This window comes from Homalodisca vitripennis, chromosome 1 (genome assembly GCF_021130785.1).
Source record: "Homalodisca vitripennis isolate AUS2020 chromosome 1, UT_GWSS_2.1, whole genome shotgun sequence".
Lineage (NCBI taxonomy): Eukaryota > Metazoa > Arthropoda > Insecta > Hemiptera > Cicadellidae > Homalodisca > Homalodisca vitripennis.
Window position 1 is genome coordinate 111,086,049 of NC_060207.1, and position 25,717 is coordinate 111,111,765.

General features: G+C 32.6%; 1 protein-coding gene across 7 annotated transcripts in view; it reads left to right on the forward strand.

Annotated features, from left to right (window-relative positions):
* Nucleotides 1-25,717, forward strand: part of LOC124369193 (tyrosine-protein kinase Abl) — a 162,753-nt gene that overhangs the window by 133,717 nt on the left and 3,319 nt on the right. For 6 of the 7 annotated variants that reach the window (XM_046827014.1, XM_046827033.1, XM_046827067.1 and 3 more), the window contains 9 exons: nucleotides 1,906-1,990; nucleotides 4,042-4,219; nucleotides 5,343-5,514; nucleotides 7,660-7,772; nucleotides 9,626-9,768; nucleotides 11,203-11,319; nucleotides 12,084-12,216; nucleotides 17,719-17,837; nucleotides 25,194-25,396. In XM_046827014.1, the coding sequence (XP_046682970.1) occupies nucleotides 1,906-1,990; nucleotides 4,042-4,219; nucleotides 5,343-5,514; nucleotides 7,660-7,772; nucleotides 9,626-9,768; nucleotides 11,203-11,319; nucleotides 12,084-12,216; nucleotides 17,719-17,837; nucleotides 25,194-25,396 (1,263 nt within the window). The remainder of the gene's footprint in view (nucleotides 1-1,905; nucleotides 1,991-4,041; nucleotides 4,220-5,342; nucleotides 5,515-7,659; nucleotides 7,773-9,625; nucleotides 9,769-11,202; nucleotides 11,320-12,083; nucleotides 12,217-17,718; nucleotides 17,838-25,193; nucleotides 25,397-25,717) is intronic. The other variant, XM_046827025.1, reaches the window with a different exon arrangement.

Below are 25,717 nucleotides of genomic sequence, written 5' to 3' on the forward strand. Positions count from 1 at the left end.
TGTGGGATGTAAACAAGGCAGACAGTGCTTATATACAAACTGGTATTTGGGCAGTACAGGATTGTGGACAAGAGTACATTGTGTAGTGGTCTGGGATGTAAACAGGGCAGACAGTGCTTAGATACAAACTGGTATTTGGGCAGTACAGGATTGTGGACAAGAGTACATTGTGTAGTTGTGTGGGATGTTTACAGGGCAGACAGTGCTTAGATACAAACTGGTATTTGGGCAGTACAGGATTGTGGACAAGAGTATATCGTGTAGTGGTCTGGGATGTAAACAGGGCAGACAGTGCTTTGATATAAGCTGGTATTTGGGCAGTACAGGATTATGCACAAGAGTATATCATGTAGTGGTCTGGGATTTAAACAGGGCAGACAGTGCTTAGATAGAAGCTGGTATTTGGGCAGCACAGGATTGTGGACAAGAGTATATCGTGTAGTGGTCTGGGATGTAATCAGGGCAGACAGTGCTTGGATATAAGCTGGTATTTGTGCAGTACAAGATTGTGGACAAGAGTATGTCATGTAGTGGTCTGGGATGTAAACAAGGCAGACAGTGCTTGGATATAAGCTGGTATTTGGGCAGCACAGGATTGTGGACAAGAGTATAACGTGTAGTGGTCTGGGATGTAAACAGGGCAGACAGTGCTTAGATATAAGCTGGTATTTGGGCAGTACAAGATTTTACACAAGAACAAGTTACCTGGTATGCAATATAAACAAGGCAGGCATAGTTAGTAGATACAAACTGGTATTTGGGCAGTATAAGGTTTTACACAAGAACAAGTTACCTTGTGTGCAATATAAACGAGGCAGGCATAGTTAGTAGATACAAACTGGTATTTGGGCAGTATAAGGTTTTACACAAGAACAAGTTACCTTGTGTGCAATATAAACAAGGCAGGCATAGTTAGTAGATACAAACTGGTATTTGGGCAGTATAAGGTTTTACACAAGAACAAGTTACCTTGTGTGCAATATAAACGAGGCAGGCATAGTGAGTAGATACAAACTGGTATTTGGGCTGTACAAGATTTTACACAAGAACAAGTTACCTAGTGGTAGGTAGTTTAACTTATAAATTTAAAACTTTTGTGAACATTTTCTCTAAATATAGTATTTATCACTTACTAAAAGTAATGTATAAGGAGCCAAAAGTTCCTTCCAACAACCGTGTAGTTGTCTGTCTATTGGTCTGTGTAAGATAACTCTTAATAGAAGGTCACAGTTACTTTGAATTTGCTATATAGGTTCCTCAATTAGTCAAATGGCAGAATAATTACAATCAGCAACTTTCTGATGGCATATAGGTATTCAGTGCACTTACGGGTACTATATATGAATATAGTTGAATTGTATGTATTTATACAAGTGTGTATGGTTTATGAACAAATCCATAAACAATTTGTAATTATTTTTGTAAATATCTACAGTGTTTGTTCTAAAAATAGTTTTATTATTTATTCATTGCTACATTTTGAATTTCAACACAGTGTGTGAATGCTAATATGTATATATTGTTGTATTAATATATTTATTATTGTCTGTGCCAACAGTAAAACACCTTAAAGAGTAATGGGAAGTAACACATTACTATATAAAATGTTTATATGTATTATCATGTGTGTCTCTCCATTATTCTATTTATGGCGTTCCACATCATAGTATAATCAAGAAGACTTTACATATCTATTTCTATAACATTACATTATTCTGTATGGATTCATTTTATATATCTTAATTTCTAAAAATTAAAAACTTTTTTATTAAATTAAAGACATCTACTATGTGGTTTAGTGCACATGCAATTATTTGTTCCTTTTCAGATTATTTTGTTTAGGATAATCTTTATTATATGCAGTATTCTTATAGTAGTATTTAATTAATTCAATTCTTTCAATAGGAAGATACAATGGCCTTAAAAGACTTCCTGGAAGAAGCGGCAATCATGAAAGAAATGAAACATCCCAATCTAGTCCAGTTATTGGGTAAGTGCACCTCATACCATCAATGCTTGTCAAATCTACAACCTAGACAGCCACAGTAGATAACTATAAATGGAAAGATCAACAAATATTTGTTGTAACAATAATTTTTGGTAACCAGATCCATTAATTATTTGTTTTATGGGGATGGAAATTTCCAGGGTTATTAACTACAAGCTGATATTATTGAGGCAACAAGCATTCAGACATTAAATTGATTTTTCAATGAACAGTCTAGAGATGTAATGTATAAAAGTATTTAGTTACCTCAATAAATAAATACGAAATATAACCCAACATTTACCATTGTTTTGAAATAAAAATTATATATTGATTCAGATTTTCAATTTAAACAATATTGTATGTATTCAAAACAAATGCTTAGTTAGTTAAGTTGAAAATATACACTTGAATTTAGTAAGCTTGACACTTTATTGTAATTAAAAGTTAGTTACCTATTATTGTAAATAACAAGGATATAAATATCCCTTCTAGCTTTGTCAAAAAAAGAGAGAGTTTACGTGTGACTGTCATCTTTTCGGTCTTTGCGTTGGGTTAATCCTGATATAATTTTGCACAAATGCCAAGTGCTGCCATCTTGACTTTTTTTAAGGAATGGCTAAAAAATGTATCCAAGGCTCTTGTAGGTTATCTATTTAATGCTACAATCTATTGTTGTCCATTATATGTCAAAGCTCAAGAAAAGAATAATTACAAAACAGAGTTTTAGCATCCCGTGAAATGCAAGAATATTCCTAAGGAATTAACCCTCCATCGGGCGCTTAAAATTAGAAACACCATCAGGCGCTCACGGAGGTTTCCTCCAGGTTGGCGAATAATGGATATCATAATCGTTTAAACTGTTTTTATTTGTTTAAATATTCATACTGATTTAATTACAATGTAATATATTCATTTTTAGAAATTTAATAAAAATTACACTCTTATGTAATGAATTTTCCAAATAAGAAATTCAAAATCTAAAAAAAATGTTATTGTATAATAACAACATGATTAATTTTAAGGAATAATGCAATTAATTGTAAAAATGTTTAACCTTCTGTAAATATGTATGGAAATTAACTTAGTTTTTAACTTCTTACAAAAACAACTTACTTCAATTCTTGAGATATTATACAATTGTAATGTCAATTATTGCTCTGAAATAAAAATTTATTCTTTACTAAAAATTTTTTTACACACTGCACAAAATTTCAAAACATTTTCCTTCTGGTTGTTATAGCGACAATGTTCACTCCATAATCATTACTGAAATGTTCCCTAGCACACTGGTACTGTACTAACAAGTCTCTCGTCTTCATTCTCCATTTCACAAAATTCAAATAAAATATATAGTAAAATTTAAAAAGAAACCATCACAGGTCACACATTTAGGCGCACACGGATTATTACAACATAAAAACTAAACACAATAAGGCGCTCACGGTGATTTCGTCCAAGCACTACAAACACACCATCGGGCGCTCACGGAGGAATCGTCCAGTCACGCACGGAAGTAGACCTCATACTGACACATTTTGATAAATAAAAGCGGGAGGCTATTGTTTCGTTTCCCCGAAAGATGCTCGTGAAGTACACTGCGGGAAACGACTGCCGACATCAGAAAAGTAGTACTATTTTTAATAATAAAACATACACGGAGGAAAACTCCGTTTAGCGCCCGATGGAGGGTTAAATACGGTTTGACAGGGATGTTTCCTTACATTTGCTCATTGTGGCAGTTTGAAAATATACAGGTGGATAAAACCTATTAATAATTATACTTTTGTAATCTCTTATTTCCATTGGTTCAAAACATGGTGCGATATCTATTCTGTAATTTGAAAGTCTAGAAAACCTGCATCAAAAATAATTGTTTAAACAAAACTGATACTTTAGTAAATCACATTTTCCTTTGTTTTAAATTAACATTTTGTTAGCTTGCCAGAATTTTGAGCAAAGGAATGTGTTTTGTAATAAAAGTTTTTAGTTGGATGTTATTATGTAAAAACTAATGTGTATTAATTAATACTTAAGTCAGTATGTGGTTACAGGGGTGTGTACAAGAGAGCCGCCATTCTACATAATCACAGAGTTTATGAGCAAAGGTAACCTACTGGACTACCTGAGGCACGGTAATAAGGAACAGATCAATGCTGTGGTGCTGATGTACATTGCAACACAAATCGCTAGTGGCATGAGTTACCTGGAGAGTCGATGCTTTATTCACAGGTCAGTGAGTTTGTTATGATCTCAATTCTTGCCCAGGATCGATTAATAAATTACTTTAGAAATAGGCTCAAATTATTATTTTTCAATGTGTGAAAATGTTGTGTTGCACTGGGGATTTGAACCTAAGTCTGGACACATTATAATTAATCACCTGAATCTAGCCTGAATCAATGTGATTATCAGCATCATATATATCCACATACACACACACACAAAATTTTATTTGTAAAATTAATTCGTCTTTTAGTTGACAGTTTTCTGTAACATGTTGTTTCTATGTTGCTGCAATATCCACCTCAAGATATATTTTTGTCCTATTTGTGTTTTGTTTTATATTTTTTTGTCCTAAGAGCATTTGTATGTCCAATTTTTTTACCTACTATTCCTACTTCTTCATTGAAATACAAGATCTTCCAAGATTGCTTATTAGCTATTCTTCCAAACATATCAAAAAGGTGATCAGACTTGTCTGCTAGATTATGGACAAATACTGATGGATGCGACCACAACAGAAAGTATTTCTATTTCCCTAAACAACTAGGGAGGTTTAGAGAGACAAATTTAAGTGGAAAGACACATTGAGACACTCAGCTACAGCTGATAGATTGGTTGGTTAAGCTTCAGTCTATCACAATATAGCTCTGCCTTCTTCAACTCACATATGTGTAATCAGATATGTGTTACTGACAGTTTTAGTTTAGCCTATTGACCAAGATGCCGCACCACAGTGGGGTGGAACTAAACAAATTTTAATGGAGTTAACAATATTTGAACGTGGTATAAACTGGATAACTTATATGATAGTCAAAAAGTAATTATATGATTTGCACTAGATAATTTAGATATCCACTGATAACCATTAGCATCGCATATCAACAATTTGAGAATGGCTAAAACATTATCTGAACTCATACAAAATATTTCTCAACTAAACTAGTTGGATGTGTACACCAAAATGTGCACTTTTGTATTGAATTATTTAGTTTATTATTGAAATATATTTCATCCGTTTTGATCTAATTTTGTGTTCTACAAGAAGTGCCATATTCTAGTTGTCAGTGGTAACCTATTTATCCACAGTTACATATTAGTTAAAATCCATGTATGGTTGGCGGTGTTACAGGGACCTGGCAGCCCGCAACTGTCTGGTCGGGGAGAATCATCTGGTGAAGGTGGCAGACTTTGGATTGGCCAGGCTGATGAGGGACGACACCTACACAGCCCATGCGGGCGCCAAGTTTCCCATTAAGTGGACAGCACCGGAAGGTTTGGCATACAACAAGTTTTCCACCAAGGTTAGTAACTATTGATATTTAAATGGAAATTGGGAATTAGCTAAATAAAATATAAAAGTCTTGCCTACTTATTGTCTGTTTATGACTCAACTGATAGTCTTGAATAATATCTAAAAAAATGTTAGTTATCATTTATACACATAAGTACCTTTTAATCTTATAATAGGTTATTTAACAAAATGTTGTGTAATTTGACATTGGTCGGATATGTTGTGAGTTTAATTATTTGCTCCATGTTGGGCGCCACACGACATGTAAGTTAAGTCAGATGAAGTTCACCATGTGTAGTTGTTCAGATTATGTTATATGAAGAATCCTCGTTGTGGTGTCATATGTGAAAGTCTCAATGTGTTTTGAGTGAATAACCCCGCATGGTGTTGTAAAGCGAGTTCATACTCCCCACTTTTGATGTATTTCAGGTTATTAAAAACCTTCTTTGGTTTCTTTTGTATATAATTTAATATAGATATATAATATATATAATAATATTTATATAATATAAATATAACATTTATTTACTTACTGAACATAAATTCTATAGACCAGCTTGATTCACTTGAAGCGTGTGCTCCAAGAAACACATGACGCTCCCCAACACAATAGTTAAAATGGAAAAAAGTTGAATAATAACCTCTCTACACAATTCATTACTTCAAATTACCACTTCACAAATTTAAACTTATTATTGAATTTTACTGAAACATGTGCCTTATCATAAGACTAGCAACACACGTTGTTTCACTTTAACCGTTAAAGCCAGAAAGAGGCTGGGTTAACAAGACCGGAAGTGTAAATTTAGCCTCCGACCCAAACTACTATGTTTTAATTTAATGTTTGTTAATGTCTCTCATAGATTATGAATTTCTTTAGTAGCTATTGTACTCAAACAATTCGAGTCTATCCCAATGTAAAGTTGGCTTATTTTTTTCTTTATTGACTATTGCTGCAAACTATTTTAATTAAACTAATCTGTTAAAATTGTCTCATTAAAGTATACATACATACAAAAAACTCAAACTACAATAACATATATCATTAATATTGAATTTAGAATAAAGCAAGTAGGATGGTTAGTTGGTATGGATGCAGAAAATTATGAAGAAAAATTTAACTTAATTACATAGAGAGTCTTTTCTTAGAGCAACTTAGCAAACTTTCCAGTCATGTGCACAAATATATTAATAGAAGGAAAAGACAGTATGCTATGTTTATCCTAAAATATTCTCTGTGGAGAGAAAAATTATAACAACAATTTGTAGTTTAAACCTATGTAAAATAGCAGGTAATGTAGTCAATTTTATTACAAACATTGTGCTGATAAAAAATTTAACCAAATATGTATAAATTCGCTTATTAACTGCTGACCAAAGGTACCATGATCAGCCTTCTCCTTCCCCAATGGTTAGACTTATGGACAAAAATTTAGACAAATCATAAGTATGGGATAAATATCTTACAGTTAAAAATTTCAAAACTCCAAAGGTTCTCTGAAGATAACAGTTAGGTTTATATGTCTAAGTTTATAAAAATCTGTCTCGTCTTTATTATGGATAAATTTGTTATATCTTTTGAAGAAAAATTGTTTGAGAATTGTTAGATTTTTTCCATTTAGTTAATGTGAGCTATAGATAATCCAAATGAAAGATTTGTATCTGGATCTATACTAACTCACCTAATACAAAATTCTTTCAAAATATGCTCTTTCATCCAGTCAGGGCCATTGTTACTAACATTTGCCAAAAACCAATGTTTTTGTAATGTTCTAAAATTACAAAATTTTGAGAAAATTACTTTACAAAGAAATTAAACCATCATCTACAAGTTATATTCCATCTAAAGATCTAAATATTATTTCAGTTATGTTTGTTGATCCATCAAGCTGCGTGGTGTGTAAGACATATGATCATTCATGGGACATCAATATGTTTCCTTACCCAGGGTTGGACCTTACAAGTGTGTACCAAGTGCTTGTTGTTTTTATTCTATCAAGCTGTGTGGCATGTTTCAGTCAAATGTGTGGGCATTTGGTATCCTGCTGTGGGAGATCGCCACATACGGCATGTCTCCGTACCCTGGGGTGGACCTTACAAGTGTGTACCAAATGCTTGTTGTTTTTATTCTATCAAGCTGTGTGGCATGTTTCAGTCAGACGTGTGGGCATTTGGTATCCTGCTGTGGGAGATCGCCACATACGGCATGTCTCCGTACCCTGGGGTGGACCTCACTGATGTGTACCATATGCTTGAGAAAGGATACAGGTACAATCTTAGTGTAGGATTTCAATATATGCCTTGTTCCTTGTCTGACTGAACAATTTTGTAGCTAAATTGAAACATCCTATTAATGTCCTATATTTTTAAAATTGATGTGTACCTTTGTCATTACAACCCAACTCTATAGCTATTTCCAAATAAATTTCTTGGTTACAATCAAAAAATTGATTAAGAAATTTTAAAAACATATACAAAAACATTATTTGTAAATATTTAAGCCATGTTGTCCAAAGTCTCATAAATAATACTACAGGACCAACATAATAGAATAAAATGCATTTCTAAAATATAAACAATGGAAATATTTTATCATTTACATTATTATTAACACTTGAAAATTTTCATATTTAATCAATAAGCACTATTTCCAAAGATTTGTAAGATTAAAAAGCTAAACGTTGTTTTGACAACTTGGAAAATGAAATATTTAAATAAGAAATTCTAAAGCAAATACTATTTCAGCAAATATGATTTGGGGAAATTCTTAAGATCTTTAACCCTAGATCTGGCAGTTAGATTGTATTGGCGGGCTACTTTTGGGTGTTTTACAGATGTCTTTTAAAAACATTTTTAAGCATAAAAATCAATATAACCATGACATATTATACATGGTTGTATTTATAAATAATTGTAGAAAATAGTACAGAGAGAAAACAGAGTACCAAACATAAAAGCTTATAAGCAAAAAAATAAAACGTGGGACCACCCCTGGAAAACAATATTTTTATTGTTCAGTTATAAATCCAAGATTGCCTAATTGTTAGAAATTTTATCTAGTTTATGGAAATATACAACATGATAATTTTTTGATGGGTCTGAATGTTTATAATTCCAGGATATTGAAAAAATGTGTGGATATGAAAAAGCATTAAAAAATCTAAGCTCTGTCAGATCTGAGGTCTATTATATAAGTTTTCCTGAGCCATGGCTCTATTTTATTAATTTTAGAAAATAGGCCTAGTTAGAAAAGGATTAATTTTACTATATAATGTTAGTTTTGGTAGAAATCATGCAGAGCAGTACCAAGCAACTAGCTTAGCATTCAAACCTAAAATCCAAAAACAACCAATTCATTACTTATAAATTTACACAAAGATAACTAACACTCATTACACAACACACAAACAAATTACTGCATAAATTACACTACTAACAATTACTTCAATCAAATATAACTCATTTTAGTAGATTTTCAAACAATAACAAACAACTTACAAATGTTGCAAACTCAGAATTCGTCTGTTTAGATAGAACATAAACATTGATCTACTCCTGATCATTGACCTCTAACTTTAATCATTTGTTCTTCAAATGCTTTATTGAAATGTGTTATTGTAATGTATCTATTCTTCTGTAATAACCTGGGGTAGTGTGTAGTCCTCTTATCTATATTCCAGTTATTTTTTTCATATGTTGATTGAACAATTAATTAATTTATTAAACACCCAAAACTTCTGGGATGAATGATGGTGAAATTTAATGTTTATATATCTATAATTAGTATGTGTTAATTTCTTGTAAACGGAATGTTTTATACTACTTTACTCATATTTATTGTGTTCAAAAATGGTAAACGTCTATTGTTTTCAATTTCTTCTATGGTAAACTTTATGTTGAAATATATGGCTGTTATATTTTGCAAGTATTCATCTAGCTACAGTTAAGATGAATACTACATTCATAAATCCCAAAACAGATGTTTCATCTCAAACCTAGTATTTAGTGTATTCGATTTTTCAATACTTTTTCGTATTATATACAGCAAAATAAAAACAAACCAGACAACTGCATGTGGTTTGTCAAAAAGATATTTTTTCATCTCATTGTGTATCTGGTAGGATGGAGTGTCCACCCGGCTGTCCACCCAAGATATATGAGCTGATGAGGCAGTGCTGGCAGTGGGTTCCAGGTGAGAGGCCCACATTCCAGGAGATCCATCATGCGCTGGAGAACATGTTCCAGGAGTCCAACATCATCGAAGGTATGTTGGACATCTGTACTGCCTTGAAATCAGTACGGTAAACACTATTGTACTGCTTTTAAATCTGAAAACATTTCAAACTACCTTATCCCATTTCAAATAAATGTTATATGTACTGTTTTATAGTATATTAGTTATGGTTTGATTCCAAAAATATTCAATTCTGATTCCGATTCTTATACTATTTGTTATAAAGAAATATAAATATAGCTTGATTCTTATAAAATGTAACGTCATCATTTTTATTAGTGATATGCTGATATTAAAAAAATTCCAACTTTGATTCTGATACCAATACCTAAATTTGGTACAATTTCCTTTACAAATATAAAGAATTTAGATAAAATAGTAAGAGCAGGCTTATATTTACCAGGCTGGAAGCATCCTCTTCTTTGTCCTATAAGAAAAACACTATGAAGAGGAAAATATATTCCTCCCATCTGGTAGAGGCAAACCTGCTCTTCCCATCCTATTGAAATAATTGTTATAATTTTTTCCTCTTCAATCATATACAGTAACTAAGAATTCAGTATACTAAACAATTTAGTCAGCTTTAACAAATCACTAGTCATGAGAATGTGAAATCATGACTCAATTATTGGAATAACTTTTGTTGATTTTATGAACTATTTTGTAACAAAATATTTTGAATATATTGGTATTGGAATCGAATGAAAAGAGTTCTGGTATCGAGAATCGTTGTAAAAGAATGGAAGTATTGAATATCGGAATCAACATAACTATAGTTATTACCTTTGCATCACTTGTCCACTTTAAAAAATACCAGCTGATTCTTTAAGTTAGTTCTTTACTCCAGTTGTAGGCTAAAGAACTAAGAATCAGGGACCGTCTGACAGACTAGGTTACATCCTGTCATTTGTTGAATCCATTACTTAAGCAATTAATCATTAAGAGAGAACAGCCAACAGGTGAGGTTCCTTCCTAAGTAGGTTCTTGATTCCATGTAGTGATGGCAAAAAAAAAACAGAATAGGGAACCATCCAACTGAGAAGGTTGCTTCTTAAATTTATATATTGGCCCTACTTCCATATGTCATAAAAGCACAAAAATTAATTCCTAAAATATTTACTTTCTGTTAACAGCCCACATTAAGCATTAATTGGGATCAGTGTTTGAGACTAACCTAGGTAAGACATCTCTGTGGTCAAGTGGAATACCTAAGGAGCTTGTATTGAACTTGGTCAAAAGATATAACATCTTTTGTAGTTTTAAACTGTTTTAATTGTTATTTGAAAGGAGTAACAAAAAATAATAAAACAACAATCAATGGAAATAGGTGCTGTTAAGTGGGGCTAGCTTTAGATCAAGAAGCAGTAAGCCTACAAATGGTCTTTGGTTTAACAGTAGTTGACTTAGGTTTTAGTGACTATTTTTAGATGTTGTACCCTCTGACTTTGTACATATGTTGTGTAGAGGTGGAGAAACAACTACAGGGTAGTAACACTCCTCAGCTACCGTACAAGAAACCTCACACTGGAAGTACCGGTAACATCCATAGTCTAGTCCTGCTGTCTGACCAGCCACCTCCAGGTATGTTGGCTAGTAACATATCAACAGTGTCATTTTCTTTTGTATAAAATAAGATTTCTTCTTGCATGCTGTAACAGGTATTTGGTCAACAGTTTTTATAATTATGGGAATAAAAAAGTTAACTCTAGCATAAGAAACCTTATTTGTGTTCATAATAATAGCTTTGCCAACTCTTTTACACAAGTTGAGACTATTTCTGGACTTCAGTAAACCTATCCAAATAGGTTTGTGGATAGGTTGTAAAGCCTCATAGTAGCTCTGTGTTTGTTTATTCTTATTAATTGGTTTTTTTAATTTCTGTTCTTTCTACATACTCTTGCAGTCTTGCACTAGTTGAACCAGTATATAAACTCACTCAGACCAGAGTTAAATAGGGAATTTGTTTCGGTGAAGCATTTATTCTCGCTATTAATTATTTTGAGGCCAAGACAAATTGCTGTATGGGAATCCATCTATAATTCATGTTAAATAATCTGTTTCTTAAAACATATTTTACAAGGCTTCTCTTCTGATCAAACAAGAAACATCCTGGGAATAGAGGAGTACAGCTAATTTGGGGATAATTAGTGATAGTAATTTCAGTGGTAGTGGTAGTTAGTGGTGGCTAGCTAATATATCATTTAAATATTTTTGTTCATTATAACTTATTCATTACTGTACTTTCATCACAATATAATCAGGATGATTACCTCCACTTAATTACAAGCACTGCAGCTTCTGCAGGATACAGCAGAGTTAGCGTTAACAGTAGCTGTTGTTGACAGAACCAGCGCCAGTGACCAAGTTGAGCACATTCAGCAGTGCACCGGCACCAGTCTCCAAGGGTAGCATTGTGCAGCTGCGTAGGCCTACTAACCGCAAGGGCAAGACAGCTCCAGCACCCCCTAAACGCACTAGGTATGTGTACACTCACTTTGTTATATATAAAGCAGGGTAATGTGATTCTAAACATTTGAGCATTCAAGCAAAAACTGATTTAAAATCCGTTTAAAAATTCTTGTATAAGTCAAATTACTGTACGAGGTGGTAGCATAACAGTTATAATTTAACCCTTTGCACTCCGGAGTGAAATTTTGTGTCACTGCCAAAAAATTCCAGTGGCTATTGCAAGTGTACTAGCGAAAAACTCCAATGCCATTTGATCAAAAGTGTAAGGGTTTCATAAAAAAATCATAACTTTTTTATTTTAGTACATAAAGCCAACAATTTTGTTTTGTTTTGTTTGTTATAAGTTTCTGCATATAAAAGAACATAAAAAATGCTGATCCAAAAATCTTGTTTTTTTTTTTTTAATTTTTTTATATATATTTTATGTAAAAATATTTATAAAATTTCACTTTCAGCTCTTATAACTGACTAAAATTACATTGACCCCCTATAAACTGTTATTATTTTTGGAATTCTTATCTAACTATGTATCTACACTCAAAATTTTATGAACTTACCTCGAAAAAATCCAAAAAGTTATGGGCACTTTATCAATTGGTGTCAAATTCTACAAATCGTGAAATGTCTGTGATATACTGGCATATTGTCTATGTTTTGGCACGAAAGATAAAAATCATACAACTTTTGCTCTGTATGAATGCAAAGTAAAGAATACAAATTTTAGATAACACTGATTATGAAAAAATAGCATTTTTACTTTTTTCATGGAATTTTACTTATGTGTAAAAATAGCTAAGTTATAAAATCTAAAAATGTTTTTCTCAACACAAACCGTTTATTACTGTTTGTATTGCACAGCAAAAATTGCAAAGTAAAATGTTATAAAACAGAACAAACTTAAAAGTTACAAAAAAATAAAGTCAACTATTTACAGAAAAAGGGTTCATTATGAGCAGTATGTTGACTGATGCACAGGCCATGAAGTCCCCTTGTCACACCGTACACACACTGTTCTACTCTTCTTTCTTTGCCTCCTGCTCTGATGCTGATTGGACTGCAAACACAACAGTTCCTTTCTTGTTTTGGAGGTAAACGTCGCAAACCAATAGGGAAGTTGGCATTTGGTCCCACCATCACCTTGATGACCAGCATTTTTTTCGATAAGCCACTGCTTAGACAGATCTTCAACGATTGATACAGTAAAAATTGTATCTAGACAGGACTTTTTCCAGAAGTATTTTCAGAGTAGATGATGTATGCATTCAGTATCATCCTTGCAAAAATATTGAAAGTGACCTTCTTCCAATATTTGAGGGTTCGCCTTTCGTCCAAATAACAGTAGATCATTTGGTCAGACCCATCTACACCACCCATGAAGTGGTTGTAGGAGTCTATCATTTCGGGTATTTCCTTCACTCTATCTTCTTGATTTTTTCTTTTTATTATTATTTTTTGGGTGGATTTGGCCGTATGCTTTGTTGACAGCAAGAGTACAGGATTTTTCTGGGATTGTTTTTCCCGGTACCCTAAGAATAAAAGGCTGTCATTTCTCACATAAGTTTTTTGTCCGACTTGAAATTTTTCTTTTAGTTGAGGTGGGATGCCCTTTCTATTTTTCTAACAGTCCCAGTAACAAAGGTAAGATTTTCATATAAGTAGGTTGCTAGGGGAATACTTGTAAAAAAATTATCAATAAATACATGATACCTTTGTTCAAATATTGGCCAATTTTCCAACAGTTTTTTTACTACCTTGAATGCCAAACCCTTAGTTATCTCACCACTCTTTTTTGATCCCTTATAACAATAAAAAGCCAAACAATATCTTGATACAGAATCGCATAGCATCCACATTTTGACACCCCACTTATGGTGGTGTTTATTGGGCAAATATTGGAGTAGTTGTGAATGCGATTTGGTCCCCACTAAACTCTCGTCTATTGATAACTCACGGTGAGGAGTGTAGTATAATCTAAATAGTCTGTTTACAGTTTCCAGTAAAGGTAAAAATTTTGCACAGGGGTCGTAACCAGGCTCTCCAACCTTAGCCAATTTGCTATTGTCAACCATGTGAAAAAATTGCAGTATGCTTTCAAATCGTGCCCGACTAAACATCTTCCCATACCAAGGACAATGTTGTGAATCAGCAGTTGCCCCAATAACTCTGAAGATTAGGCTTTCTGTTGAGTCCCATATTCATTATAACAGCTATAAAAGCTCTCATTTCACCCAACGTTACAGATCTCCACTGTCGAGCCCTAGAGTGTGGAGAAAACCTGTGAGCGTGTGTAGCAATATACTGGGTGGCATACCTATTGGTCTCACTAACAAATTTGGTCAAAATATGAATAGTAAAGAACAAGAAAAAGTATTCTATAGGTTTAGCATCATGAGGTGGACAGTGTTTTGGTCCGGGTTGTTCAAAAAACCCTATATTGTGGTCAAAACCAGGATCATTCTCATTGGCAGGAGTCCACTCCATATAATCAGGATTATTTGGATCCAAGTCTGGAGGGATATCCTGATTTAGAACAGGCATTTCCAAATACTGAGCATTTCTAATTACATCTTCAATCGTATTTTGAACTGTATTCAAATAGGCATATTGACATTATTGTTTACATGGCCTAGTTCTGGCAAGTTATCAGAGGCTTCAACAACACAACTACTAGTAGAGAGGTAAATCATTAGGCCTACCTGAACCTGCAATAACATCAGCAATAGTTTTTCATCAATAGATAGACTATTACGACCACGGCCTAGAACTTATTTGGTTAGAAAACAGGGTGTTCGTCATCTGAGCTAGGCTTCTTCTGATGATAGCTCCCAGTTTGGATCATTGTCAGTGTCATCATCATAGCCTGGAAGAATTTCACTGTCGGTATCATCAGATTGATCTGAGTCGGATATATTGCTAAGAAAACTATCACTAAGATCGCCGATGTATTCCATACCACTAGCAACAACATTCCTAAATCAGCGTGTTTTTCACTAACAGGTGAAGCCCGTTTCCGAGACATTTCCTCCTCGTCAGACGAAAGCTCACTCATACTGAACACTTATTTTATACTGTTTATAAACAATATAAAATACTAATTATATTGAAAACGATTTATCCACTGAAAAAGAGGTTATCTGAAACACGAACTCACAGCAAACAAAGCACGAACTCACAGCGAACAAAGCAATACACAAGCCAGCTGATATCCTGACTTCAGCTGATACGTCATAGAAAGTGATGTTGCATTATTCATTACAAAAAAAAAAACATAGAGTATCAAAGTTTACTACCGTACATCGTTATAATCTATAACTATCCCAGATTGCGTATATCGCAAATTAGGTGCATTTGGATCATTTATGTAGCCAGTAAACGCGACTTATCAACGGTCCGACATATCGGACGTCGGAGTTTATGGCCTAAACTGCGATGTCCGATATTTCGGACCGCGGAGTTTTTAGCCTAAACTACGATGTCCGATATGTCGGACCGCGGAGTGCAAAGGGTTAACAACTCAGACAAAGTAACGGGTTTGATGATTTCAAAAGCAGCGCTCAGAGCTGACCAAAATCTGATTAGCTATAAAGGAAAACATTTTTAATTCTTTATTTTAAATTCAAAGTTAAAATGTCACATGAAATATTTCAAGTTCTTTATGATAACCTGAAAAGACAGCCACAAAACAAAGGCTTATCCAGCCTTACCTGTCCGTATGAATGATTTTTTTCTCCTGTGTACTATCAACTAATACAATCAAAGGTTTGGCTAAACATTAGCAAAACCTATAACTCTGAGTGATATCTAGAGAATAAATAGAGCTCTAAACTTTAAATGTATATTTTGTTCATTTATCCCTAAAAGTTCTGACAAATTTCCTTCTGTATGTCTAGATAAAATGTCACAGCCAAATGGCTGTTTGTCAGTTTTCCTCTGGATACCTCAAGAATGAATTGAGCTATTGAAATTTTGCATTTTACTTCATTTCTTTCTATACAGGCAATGTTGTGTTTGATGATGAGCATGTTCCCACCATGGGATTTGGTTGAGTGATAATGTAGTCTAACTATTCCCAGGATATTTCAAAAAATTTTATCTGTTGTATACATTTAAAATTTTGCATGAAACTTCATATGTACATAGACAAGAATGAGTTTGATGCTGTTGAAACTCAAATCCTATAATGAATTAAATAATAGTTCACTATTTGTGTTTGATTCTGTATTTGGGATGTTCACACAACCTAACGGCTATTGCAACATGTTTGGCACAGCTAGATAGTGAAATAAATAAGTGAGATATTTATTTGTTGCTGTTGATAAGATTGTTTATCACAGTAGTGAAAAGGGATGATGTACTGTGGAAAACTTAGTCCATATACTGGCATTGTATAACAGCTTAAAGGGACGAACTCAAGGAAGCTAAGCTACTTGGCTGGGAATATGAAGATAATGAATAATTTGAAAAACTCATATATGCTCATGTCTTTCTCTGATTCTATGCCAAAACCAATTCTACTTTGATCATCTTTTCAATGTGATAATAACAAAGTGGCCTCTCTTTTGAAAAGGTAGATTTGCGTGTCATTGGACCTATTTCTGATCCTCTAAGACACTAGGTTACTTCCCAACCTTCTTTCAAGCAGAAATGCAATACATCTATGTGTCTGGATCAACTTATTAAGAAAACCAAAGAGTGATAAGATCTATACCTTATCGAACAGTTAAGCTGCTTTGAGATCTCTCAGTTGCACTTGTTTAATATTAGTTAAAGCTCTGACAACCCACAACAATATTACTCTGATGTGTTATCGAGTCAAAAGGGGTCATGGTGACAGAGATATTCTCTGCTCCATCAATCCTATTGTATCATATCATAGTCATATATTTGCATAATAGAAAACATACCTAGTTACTAATAGATAATATGATTATGTAACAACTATTACTGGCTCTTTTTGTCACATTTTCAGTATCAGTACTGGCATTTATTTTTTGTCTCGTTTATGATTTGCTATCGCACATAGTGTTTCGTTATTTAGTAAAGAGTAAAAGAAAGGTGGATTTTAATAGTTAATAACAAAATGTTATTGGCCGGGATTAAAATAAAACCTAAATCTTAAAATTAAAAGATATGCTTTTGTCTTTTGAATTGGCTGTACTGGTGGTCATTTGGACTTAGCTACATACAAACAATGTTAAACTTCACACACTTTTACACCCTTGTTTTTGATCATAGATGGGAGATATGTTAGTTTAAAGATCTGATGAATACACAACTATATGCTTATTGATATTCTTATAATTTCATTTGTTATAAAAAAAACTTAAATATACTTCTTTAAATATACTTTTAGTACACACTATATAAGAAAAACTTAAGGATTTTGTTACATAAATATTAGTTATTTTTTTAAAGACATCAGTATATCTAAAAAAATAAAGGTTTGAAATTTTTTTAGTAAGTTAAATTTTAACATAAAAAAAGTAATTTTAACTTGATTATCTGTTGCAGCTTGCTGTCGTCTTGTAGCTCGTTCAGAGATTCAACGTACCAGGAGCAAGAGTCCGGCCTGCCCGAGCCTCCAGCTGACGATTCGGCCACCCTTAATGGTATTGATCTCATATTCCAAGGTACCAACACTACAGCACTTCCTGCCTTGCTGTGCAGTGTGTGCTCGCTAGCTCACTCGCTCGCTCGCTAGCTCGCTTCTTTCACTATAGATACTGTGTTAGCAAAGGATTTCAACAAACTGAGAACGCATTCTCCCAAATAATGCAACAAACTTTTGTTGAGTGTTTCATTAGCTATATAATGTAAAACTTCAATTTCTTCATTTAAGTATCCTTAACTGCTTTTGTTTTTTGCAACTGAAAAGTCTTTTACTTCGAACTTGCCTAAATGATGCCAAACAAATTATTAGCACATTTGAAAAATATAAATTACACAATTAAACTTAGTGGTAAAATCCATACATAATTTTATGGTTTTCAAGAATATCCAAGTTATGAAAAATTTCTGAAAATCTTTTTATAAATCTAGTGATATTTAAAATTAATTGCTTTTCTGCATCTTTTGTTGTAATTTCACACAATATGTCAGTATTCAAACAAAAGTGATTTGGTTAAAATTAAGCTAAAAGGAGATAGTTCACTATTGTGCTGATTACGTTCTAAATTCAATAAATTGATACTATAAAGTGTTATGGATGCAACAAAACATAACAAAAGAGCTATCTCACGGATACACACATGACAGAAGTTTTCTGTTATATTCAACAACAAATTTAGAAAATAATACCTCCTTTTGCATAATGAAATTCAGTCCCACAGTAATGTAAATAGAACTAACTCATTAGCTAGTTAGTTTCTCTTTGAAGTAATAATATTCTTAGGAATGTATAGTAACAATCCACCCGAGTTTGAAATAACAAATGTGTGTTGTTTACAGTAATGTGTTGAATACATAGATTTATTTATAATTTTTCTTAACATTATTACTTCCAACTTTCTAAGTGGTCATTATTAAAAAAGTATATACTAATAAATTTTAATGTAATTAAAATCTAAATAAATAAATAAGTGTATCTATAGAAGAAGTTGGTGTGCAAACTTATGAAGTACATGTTGCCATCACACCTGATCCCTTACTTCATATAGATATAGCTTTGGCTACTTTAATATGCATTTTTAACTGACCAAATTGTGTTAGTTTGAAATACAGTGAATCTCCGCTATATTGTTAGTCTGCAATTTTATATTAGTTGTTCATTAGTAGTTGCAGTTGTTCATTTTTCTGGTTGATCGTTAAAAAATTCCACCAGTTGGACTACGGCCATTAGTGAAAGATATTCTTTTTAAGAAATCATACTGTTGAGTAACTTTTTAAATATAGCCAGGGGGTTGTGAGCTGATTGATTTATGATTTTCTTAGCTATTCCGCTGACTTGGTGTAGCCTTTTTTTAATTTGGGAAGTCACTCTTTCTTTGTTGAAGAATATCATTAGAGTGAATTAGAATCCACAACTCCAGCAGGTGGATTTCTCCCTTTCTTGTTACATAAGAAGCACAGCTATAGCCTTTCCGTGTTAGTCACAAGGTGTGTTGTCAGCTATTATTCTAAAATAACAGTTTAAGTATTTAGTTATTTCAAAAAGTCTTCTTAGATTCTTATTTACTCATATTTAAATGGTTCATGTTTTTATATCTTTCCTAACTAAGTGTCTCTAAAGTGGCCTCTAGTTTTTTGTTCGTCTTATGTTGGTGTTTTCCTTAAATCTCGATTGCCCTTTGTTTGATAGAGATCTATTTTTATTCCCTCACAACCACTTGCCTTTTTTGTTGTACCTCTTTTTAAACCTTTCAGTAATCTAATATTGAAGTGAATATTTGAGATTTTCAAGTAGTAGACAGGATATTTCTGTGAAATTGATTAAAGTGAGAGATGTGATGGTCAGATTGAATATAAGCCACTTTTATCAATGGTGACAAACTATCTTTATCGTCTTAAACACAGCATATTTAAACATATTGAGGAAGGTTAGTTTATTTTCTAAAGGTGGTAATTAATATATTTCAGTCCTGTTTATGTTAGGTCAGCTCAAATCAGATATAAGGAAAGCAACATTCTCATAAAACCCTTTCATTCCATTGTAAGTACGAAAATGAGAGGATAATACAAAATTCAGGTTTGAGAATGTCAATCCTAGAAACTAATTAAAAACAAAATAGAACACAAAAAGATAAAACAATTCCATAGAGTCGTTAATCAAATATAATAAAATTGTAAATTTGCTATAGTTTAAACATGCTTTCTTAAAACTACTGTAGTAGAATTTAGGTTAATCATAACAATAAATGTGATAGAATACAAGTGCGCCATGTGTTTTGTGACTTGTGATATACAGTATTACAGTGCTGCTGTCAGGAACTGCATGATCCAGACTAGACTGCTGCATGCTCTCAGCTTAGTCTAGTTGAGTGTTCTTCTTGTCTGTCTATTGTGTATTATAATAGAATTTGATAATTAAACGAGAAAGATAATGTGTTTTAGTACAGGATGAGTACAATGGGTCTACAAAATGGAACATCTTTGAAAATTAAAAATTTAATGTGATGAATAATTTTAAATAGAATAACGTCATGTGACCCTCTACAACTATAAGGTGTTTAAGTACTCAAGAACTCAAGTGGATTAGTACCAATAATTTGAAATTACTTATCAATTTAATAGCATTGCAAGTTGGTAATGCAACAAAACACAGTGCAACCAAAACATGGGAGCCAATTTTATATTAAAGTTTTGCCTGACATGATGACGCTAAATCTGATAATGTACTCGAAACAACTGCTATATATTAACATCATAAAGTATGTTCAACTAAGCATTAATTTTCATTACTGACGTGCAACACAAAATCACCAAAACTATTCATAAATAGCATGAACATCAATTAGCTCCTTTAATCTGTGGAAGTTTTGCTAACACAATTCAAATTATCTCATAAACTTCAAAACAAGATGATTTTAATCAAAGGAATAATTTTAACAAACACAACATATGATTCAATAATAGGGCAAATTTCTTATTAAGCAATACTAGATGCTCAATAAGTTATTGTATTAATTTATTTCATCAGGAATGTTGCCGAGTGTTAACTAATTCAAAACTTCCTTTGGCATAAATACATTTTAGAGACAGGTTAATTACATGTAATAGTAATGCTGCCCATTCATGTTTTTTATCATACAAAAACTTAAATTAATTTTTAGCACTTAGTGACAAGGAAATAATATCATGATCGACTAGTTAACATATGATGCTATGCAAGGAGTATGAGTGATCAGTTCCTGCTATCTGACAACTTGTTAAAAATGACAGATATTGATTCTTATTGCTGATTTTGTATAAATATAGTATATTAGGGATTGACCAAACTATATTGTGGTTTCAGTACTGAATTTGATTACCAATTCCTGTATTAATTATAACTAAGAATATAATACGCCAAATGATTTTGTTTTGTTACAGTTAAACCAAATCTTGCCAGTAGAAGCAGCCAGCCAAAAATTTCAAATCTCGCTAAGCCATGATAGAATATTTTAAGATATAAACATACATAATATCCTTAAAGAGGACATATTTATACAGCTACATATTCTGATAGAAATAGAAAAAAATTAGTGAATATCTGTTTGTTTACTGCTGAGCAGCAAATATATGTGCATAGACACAGCAGATGTGCAGTTATACATGAACATAGATAGATATAAAAAATAAGAATGCAAGCTAAATATTATATACAAAACTATAATAATTTATTAATTTGGTTACATATGTGTTTTTTATTTGGTGAATTCAAGATCTAGCTTAGACACATCACTAGTCATGAAATCAAGGTATTTTAAACACTTCTGTTTATTCATTACTAATAAAATCCTTTGAAAATTTTTGCATCAGAATCGAGATAAAAGAACCGCATCATCGAGAATCGCCAATATAGCTAAGTGTCTATATCAACCCATCCCTTTCAGAACGATCAAGATTCGAGATATTTGCTGATAGCAAGTAATAGGTTGGAATTCAGATAAGTTTTTTGATTGGTTTATTGCACCCATAGTGTCCTAAATTAATCAAACTAATTCTTCAGATGTCTAGTCGAAGTCGACCATTCCTCTCTTTTTGCATATCGTTTAACATCCTATCAAACATGCTACATAGCACACATTACTCAACACGATGATTCAATCAGTACAAACTGAACATTACGTAACTGAAGATAGCAATCAATAGTTAGAATTTGTGCTGTGCCAGTTTTAAATTTCAAAGTTATTTATAAAATAATTAAGACTGAACTTACAAAATCAAGTATTAGTTAAGAATAGAGTATTCAAATTCAGCATCTGCTTCACAGATGTAACTTGTCGGACATTACCATGCCCTTTATTCATTTCATGTAATTCACTGTTTGTTTTCTGAACTGACTCAATACTTTTTCAGAAATATTTTCTTAAATTTCATTAGTACTAAAAATGTAGGAAGTCATGAGGGCAATCTGGTAAATCCATGCCTAAACCGGCAAACTAGCAGCATGAGAATTTTTCTTGTGAAAAACTAGTAATCAATGATTCATTTTGTCTAACAAAAATAATCTTGTGTACCACGATTTGCCTGTTTTTATAGTCAATTGACATTGGCTTGAATCATGGAGGGAAATTGAAGTTCCTTAATCAATGTGATTTCTTTGTTGTGTGAGCAATGTTGTCATGTGGCTAATAATAGTAAGATAGTATGATCAGATATTATCATTAAAATTCAGTATATATATCATATTATCAGTAACGTACCTTGGAAAAATCTACTTATTGGCCTACATAACAGCTTTAAATTGTAATGCTGATTGTAAAAAATTATTAACAATTACTTTAAACTTTTTACTGCCAGACCATTTCTTATTGTACTAGCTTAGATTGTTATTCATAAAAATTACTCTTATTATTATATATTTCATTAGAGATACATGATTTATAACATTTAATTTTTTCAATTTGTTTGTTCATTGCATTCGAGTCAATTTTTCTTCAATGTTAGGGCTTATTTATAAATATTATAATGAAATATGTTTTCAAGATCAGTAAGCAGGTTTAGGATTTGATTTAATTTATTTAAATGCAACGAGTTGTTGAACATTTATTAGATTGTTTAAGTAGATTATCCTGCTTGCTGGTTTTGATGAAATATTTCAAAAGACATTTCATGCAAATTGCGTGTAAATAACGTTGTTTTATAGGTGCTAATAAGAGAGCATGACAGTTTGAAATTTTTTCAAAAGCTTTTTTTTCAGTGCAGCCAATAATTATCTTAACTTCACAGGCTTATAATTAAAATTCTCTTATAATTACAACTCTTTAGTGTGTATAAAATTCGGAACAACCAGGATAAAACTTGGTCCTACCTTGTAAAATAACTATGAACATTTTCCTAAAATCAACATGTCACAAAAACTCCTACTGTCATTAAGTGATTTTATGGTGTTGTCATCACTTGCTACTGAATATTACAAAATTTGGACTTGTTCGAATGTTGATGCAACTAGCTTTACATTAACTTATGGTTTTTAACGTAAAAGGGTTAGAAATAGCAGTAATTGGTTTGATAATAACCTTTTTACAATCAAACTTATACTAAAAAAAAGTTTAAGATAAAATTTAAGGATCAGTAACGATTTCTAAGATTCAGAAACAGATTTTAGATTAGAACATTCTGGATTTTACCATCTGGGATGACCTTTAGTGGCTTTTTTCCTAAATGATACTTGGCTGGTTTTTTATGGATTTACCACCAGATAATTTTCATGACAGGATTCATACGTTGTGTTGAGAGCTATGTAAGAGGCTACTGCTAGTGTGTCTTCTGATTTCCCATGCAACATCAGTGGTGTCGTCTGCATACATCAGGCAGGTACAGCCACCTTGTATGTGTTGGGACACCTCGTACTGTTTGCTTAAGTTCCACAAGTTGTTTTCTTCCCTCCAGATAGCTTTGAAACCACTTCTTTGCTACCCCTCTCACACCTATGTTTTCTAATTTCCTTACAATAAGTTCATGACTAAGACAATCAAACACCTTAGAAAAACAAGGAGAATTGCTGTTTGTGAGCCCACCATCTTCAATGTTGTCTATTATAAATTCAGCCAATTTTATCATTACTGTTGTAGTTGATTTTTCTTTGTGAAACCATGCTGGTTGGCAGCCAGTAAACTGTATTGCATACAATGAAGGAGTCTCATGAGAACTAGTTTTTCACATACCTTTGAGAAAATTGGAACAAGTGACATAGGCCTGTAGTTTACAACATTAGTACTGTGTCTATATTTTAGTTTAGGGTTAGTTTTGATATTTTATTAATGCCTGCAGAACTTTTTGATTTTAAGTTTAAAATTATTTCTTTAATTTCTTTACTGTTAGTGTATGTGATAGAGGTGAGGCTGTGAGGAGTGGGAAGTTACTAATTTGCTTTATTTTTTTTCATTATCTGGATATTTAGTAGGTGTTTTCGGCTATGTTAACAAAATAAAAGTTAAAATGATCGACTATTTCTTCAGGATTGGTTGTTATGTATCCATTTATCTTCAACTCGAATGATATTGATTCTGACTTTTTATATCTCGCATTGTTTATTACCTCCTTTGATTTGTTAGCTGCTCTGTCTATGTGGTTTGTAGATGGTTGTTGTCGGAGCAGTTTTAACCTATTGTCATAAAGTCTTTTTATTCTAACTTCATCTTCTTTGTAATTGAGATTCCCTGAATGCTCATACTGGCATTGTACTTTGAGATAATCTTTTTTTTCAATCTATAGGCTTCTTTGTCAGCAAAACTTTAGGCTCTTTCTTTGCTTGAGTTCTTCTACTCATTCTAGGACACACTAAGTCTAATGCTAATTTGATAGTTTTTATTGAATATGTTGTATGCTTCTTCAGCAGACTGTGCTTCTAATACTGTCCACGTTTCTTGTGCTAATAACACCTGCAACTTCCTCAAGTTTTCAGGCCTCAAACTGTGACTAATGTTGTGTATATAGTCACAGGTATTTTATAGCATATAATAAATGTGGTCATGTCTTCTGCATTGATAGTTTCCTCTCACCAGATTCTATATTGTTAGTTTCATAGTCTTTACTACTTTGCGTTCACACTATTGTGTGTTGTATTATTTGTGTCAATAAAAAGATGCTCCGACGTTCAATCTGATAAAATTATAATCTGTCATCAACCAGTTGAATGGCTAATAATAATAATATCCTAGTTTATATATTTTTGTACTTCCCTAATCTTTTTATCATTTTGCATAAGAGTTTAAATTATGCATAAACATATGTTAGATAATTCATATTTAATCACTTGTCATCCAAAAGGGTGTAAGATGAAGATAATATTCAGACAATTCCTTCATAAGGAACAGGAAAATTTAAAAAATTATATATTTCAGGTATAACGCGAGAGCTGCAGACCCTAACTGCCAGCAACAAGGGCGACAGTGAGGACCAAATGACTCCCGACACGGACGACTCTGGAGCCCACAGTGAAGGTTTCAAGCGGGCTCCACCCCCTGTCATGGGGCACCGGGGCCTGGAGCAGCGTGGAAAGAAGGCACGCACATATCCACCTAAGGAGCAGCCTAATACTCATAAGGTTGGTTGTCTACTTGAGTTTTTTTTTTCATTATGCAGTATTATCAAGTATAAAGTTTCTAACTAATTTTGTTCCAATATTATATTTTGAGCATTAAATAAGTTTGCTTTGAAATCTCGGGTTTTGTTGAGAATTTTATTTCCTAATGTTAAAGTGCATTATTTTATTATCCATGAAAAGCCAGTTTTAGAATCTAGGATATTGTCACCCTATATAAATCTGTGAGATCCTTAGTAACATTGATTACAACTTTGTTGTGAAAATAAAATATAATTTCTCTTACAAATTAATACTATTATGCATGTTTTAGTACAATAGTGA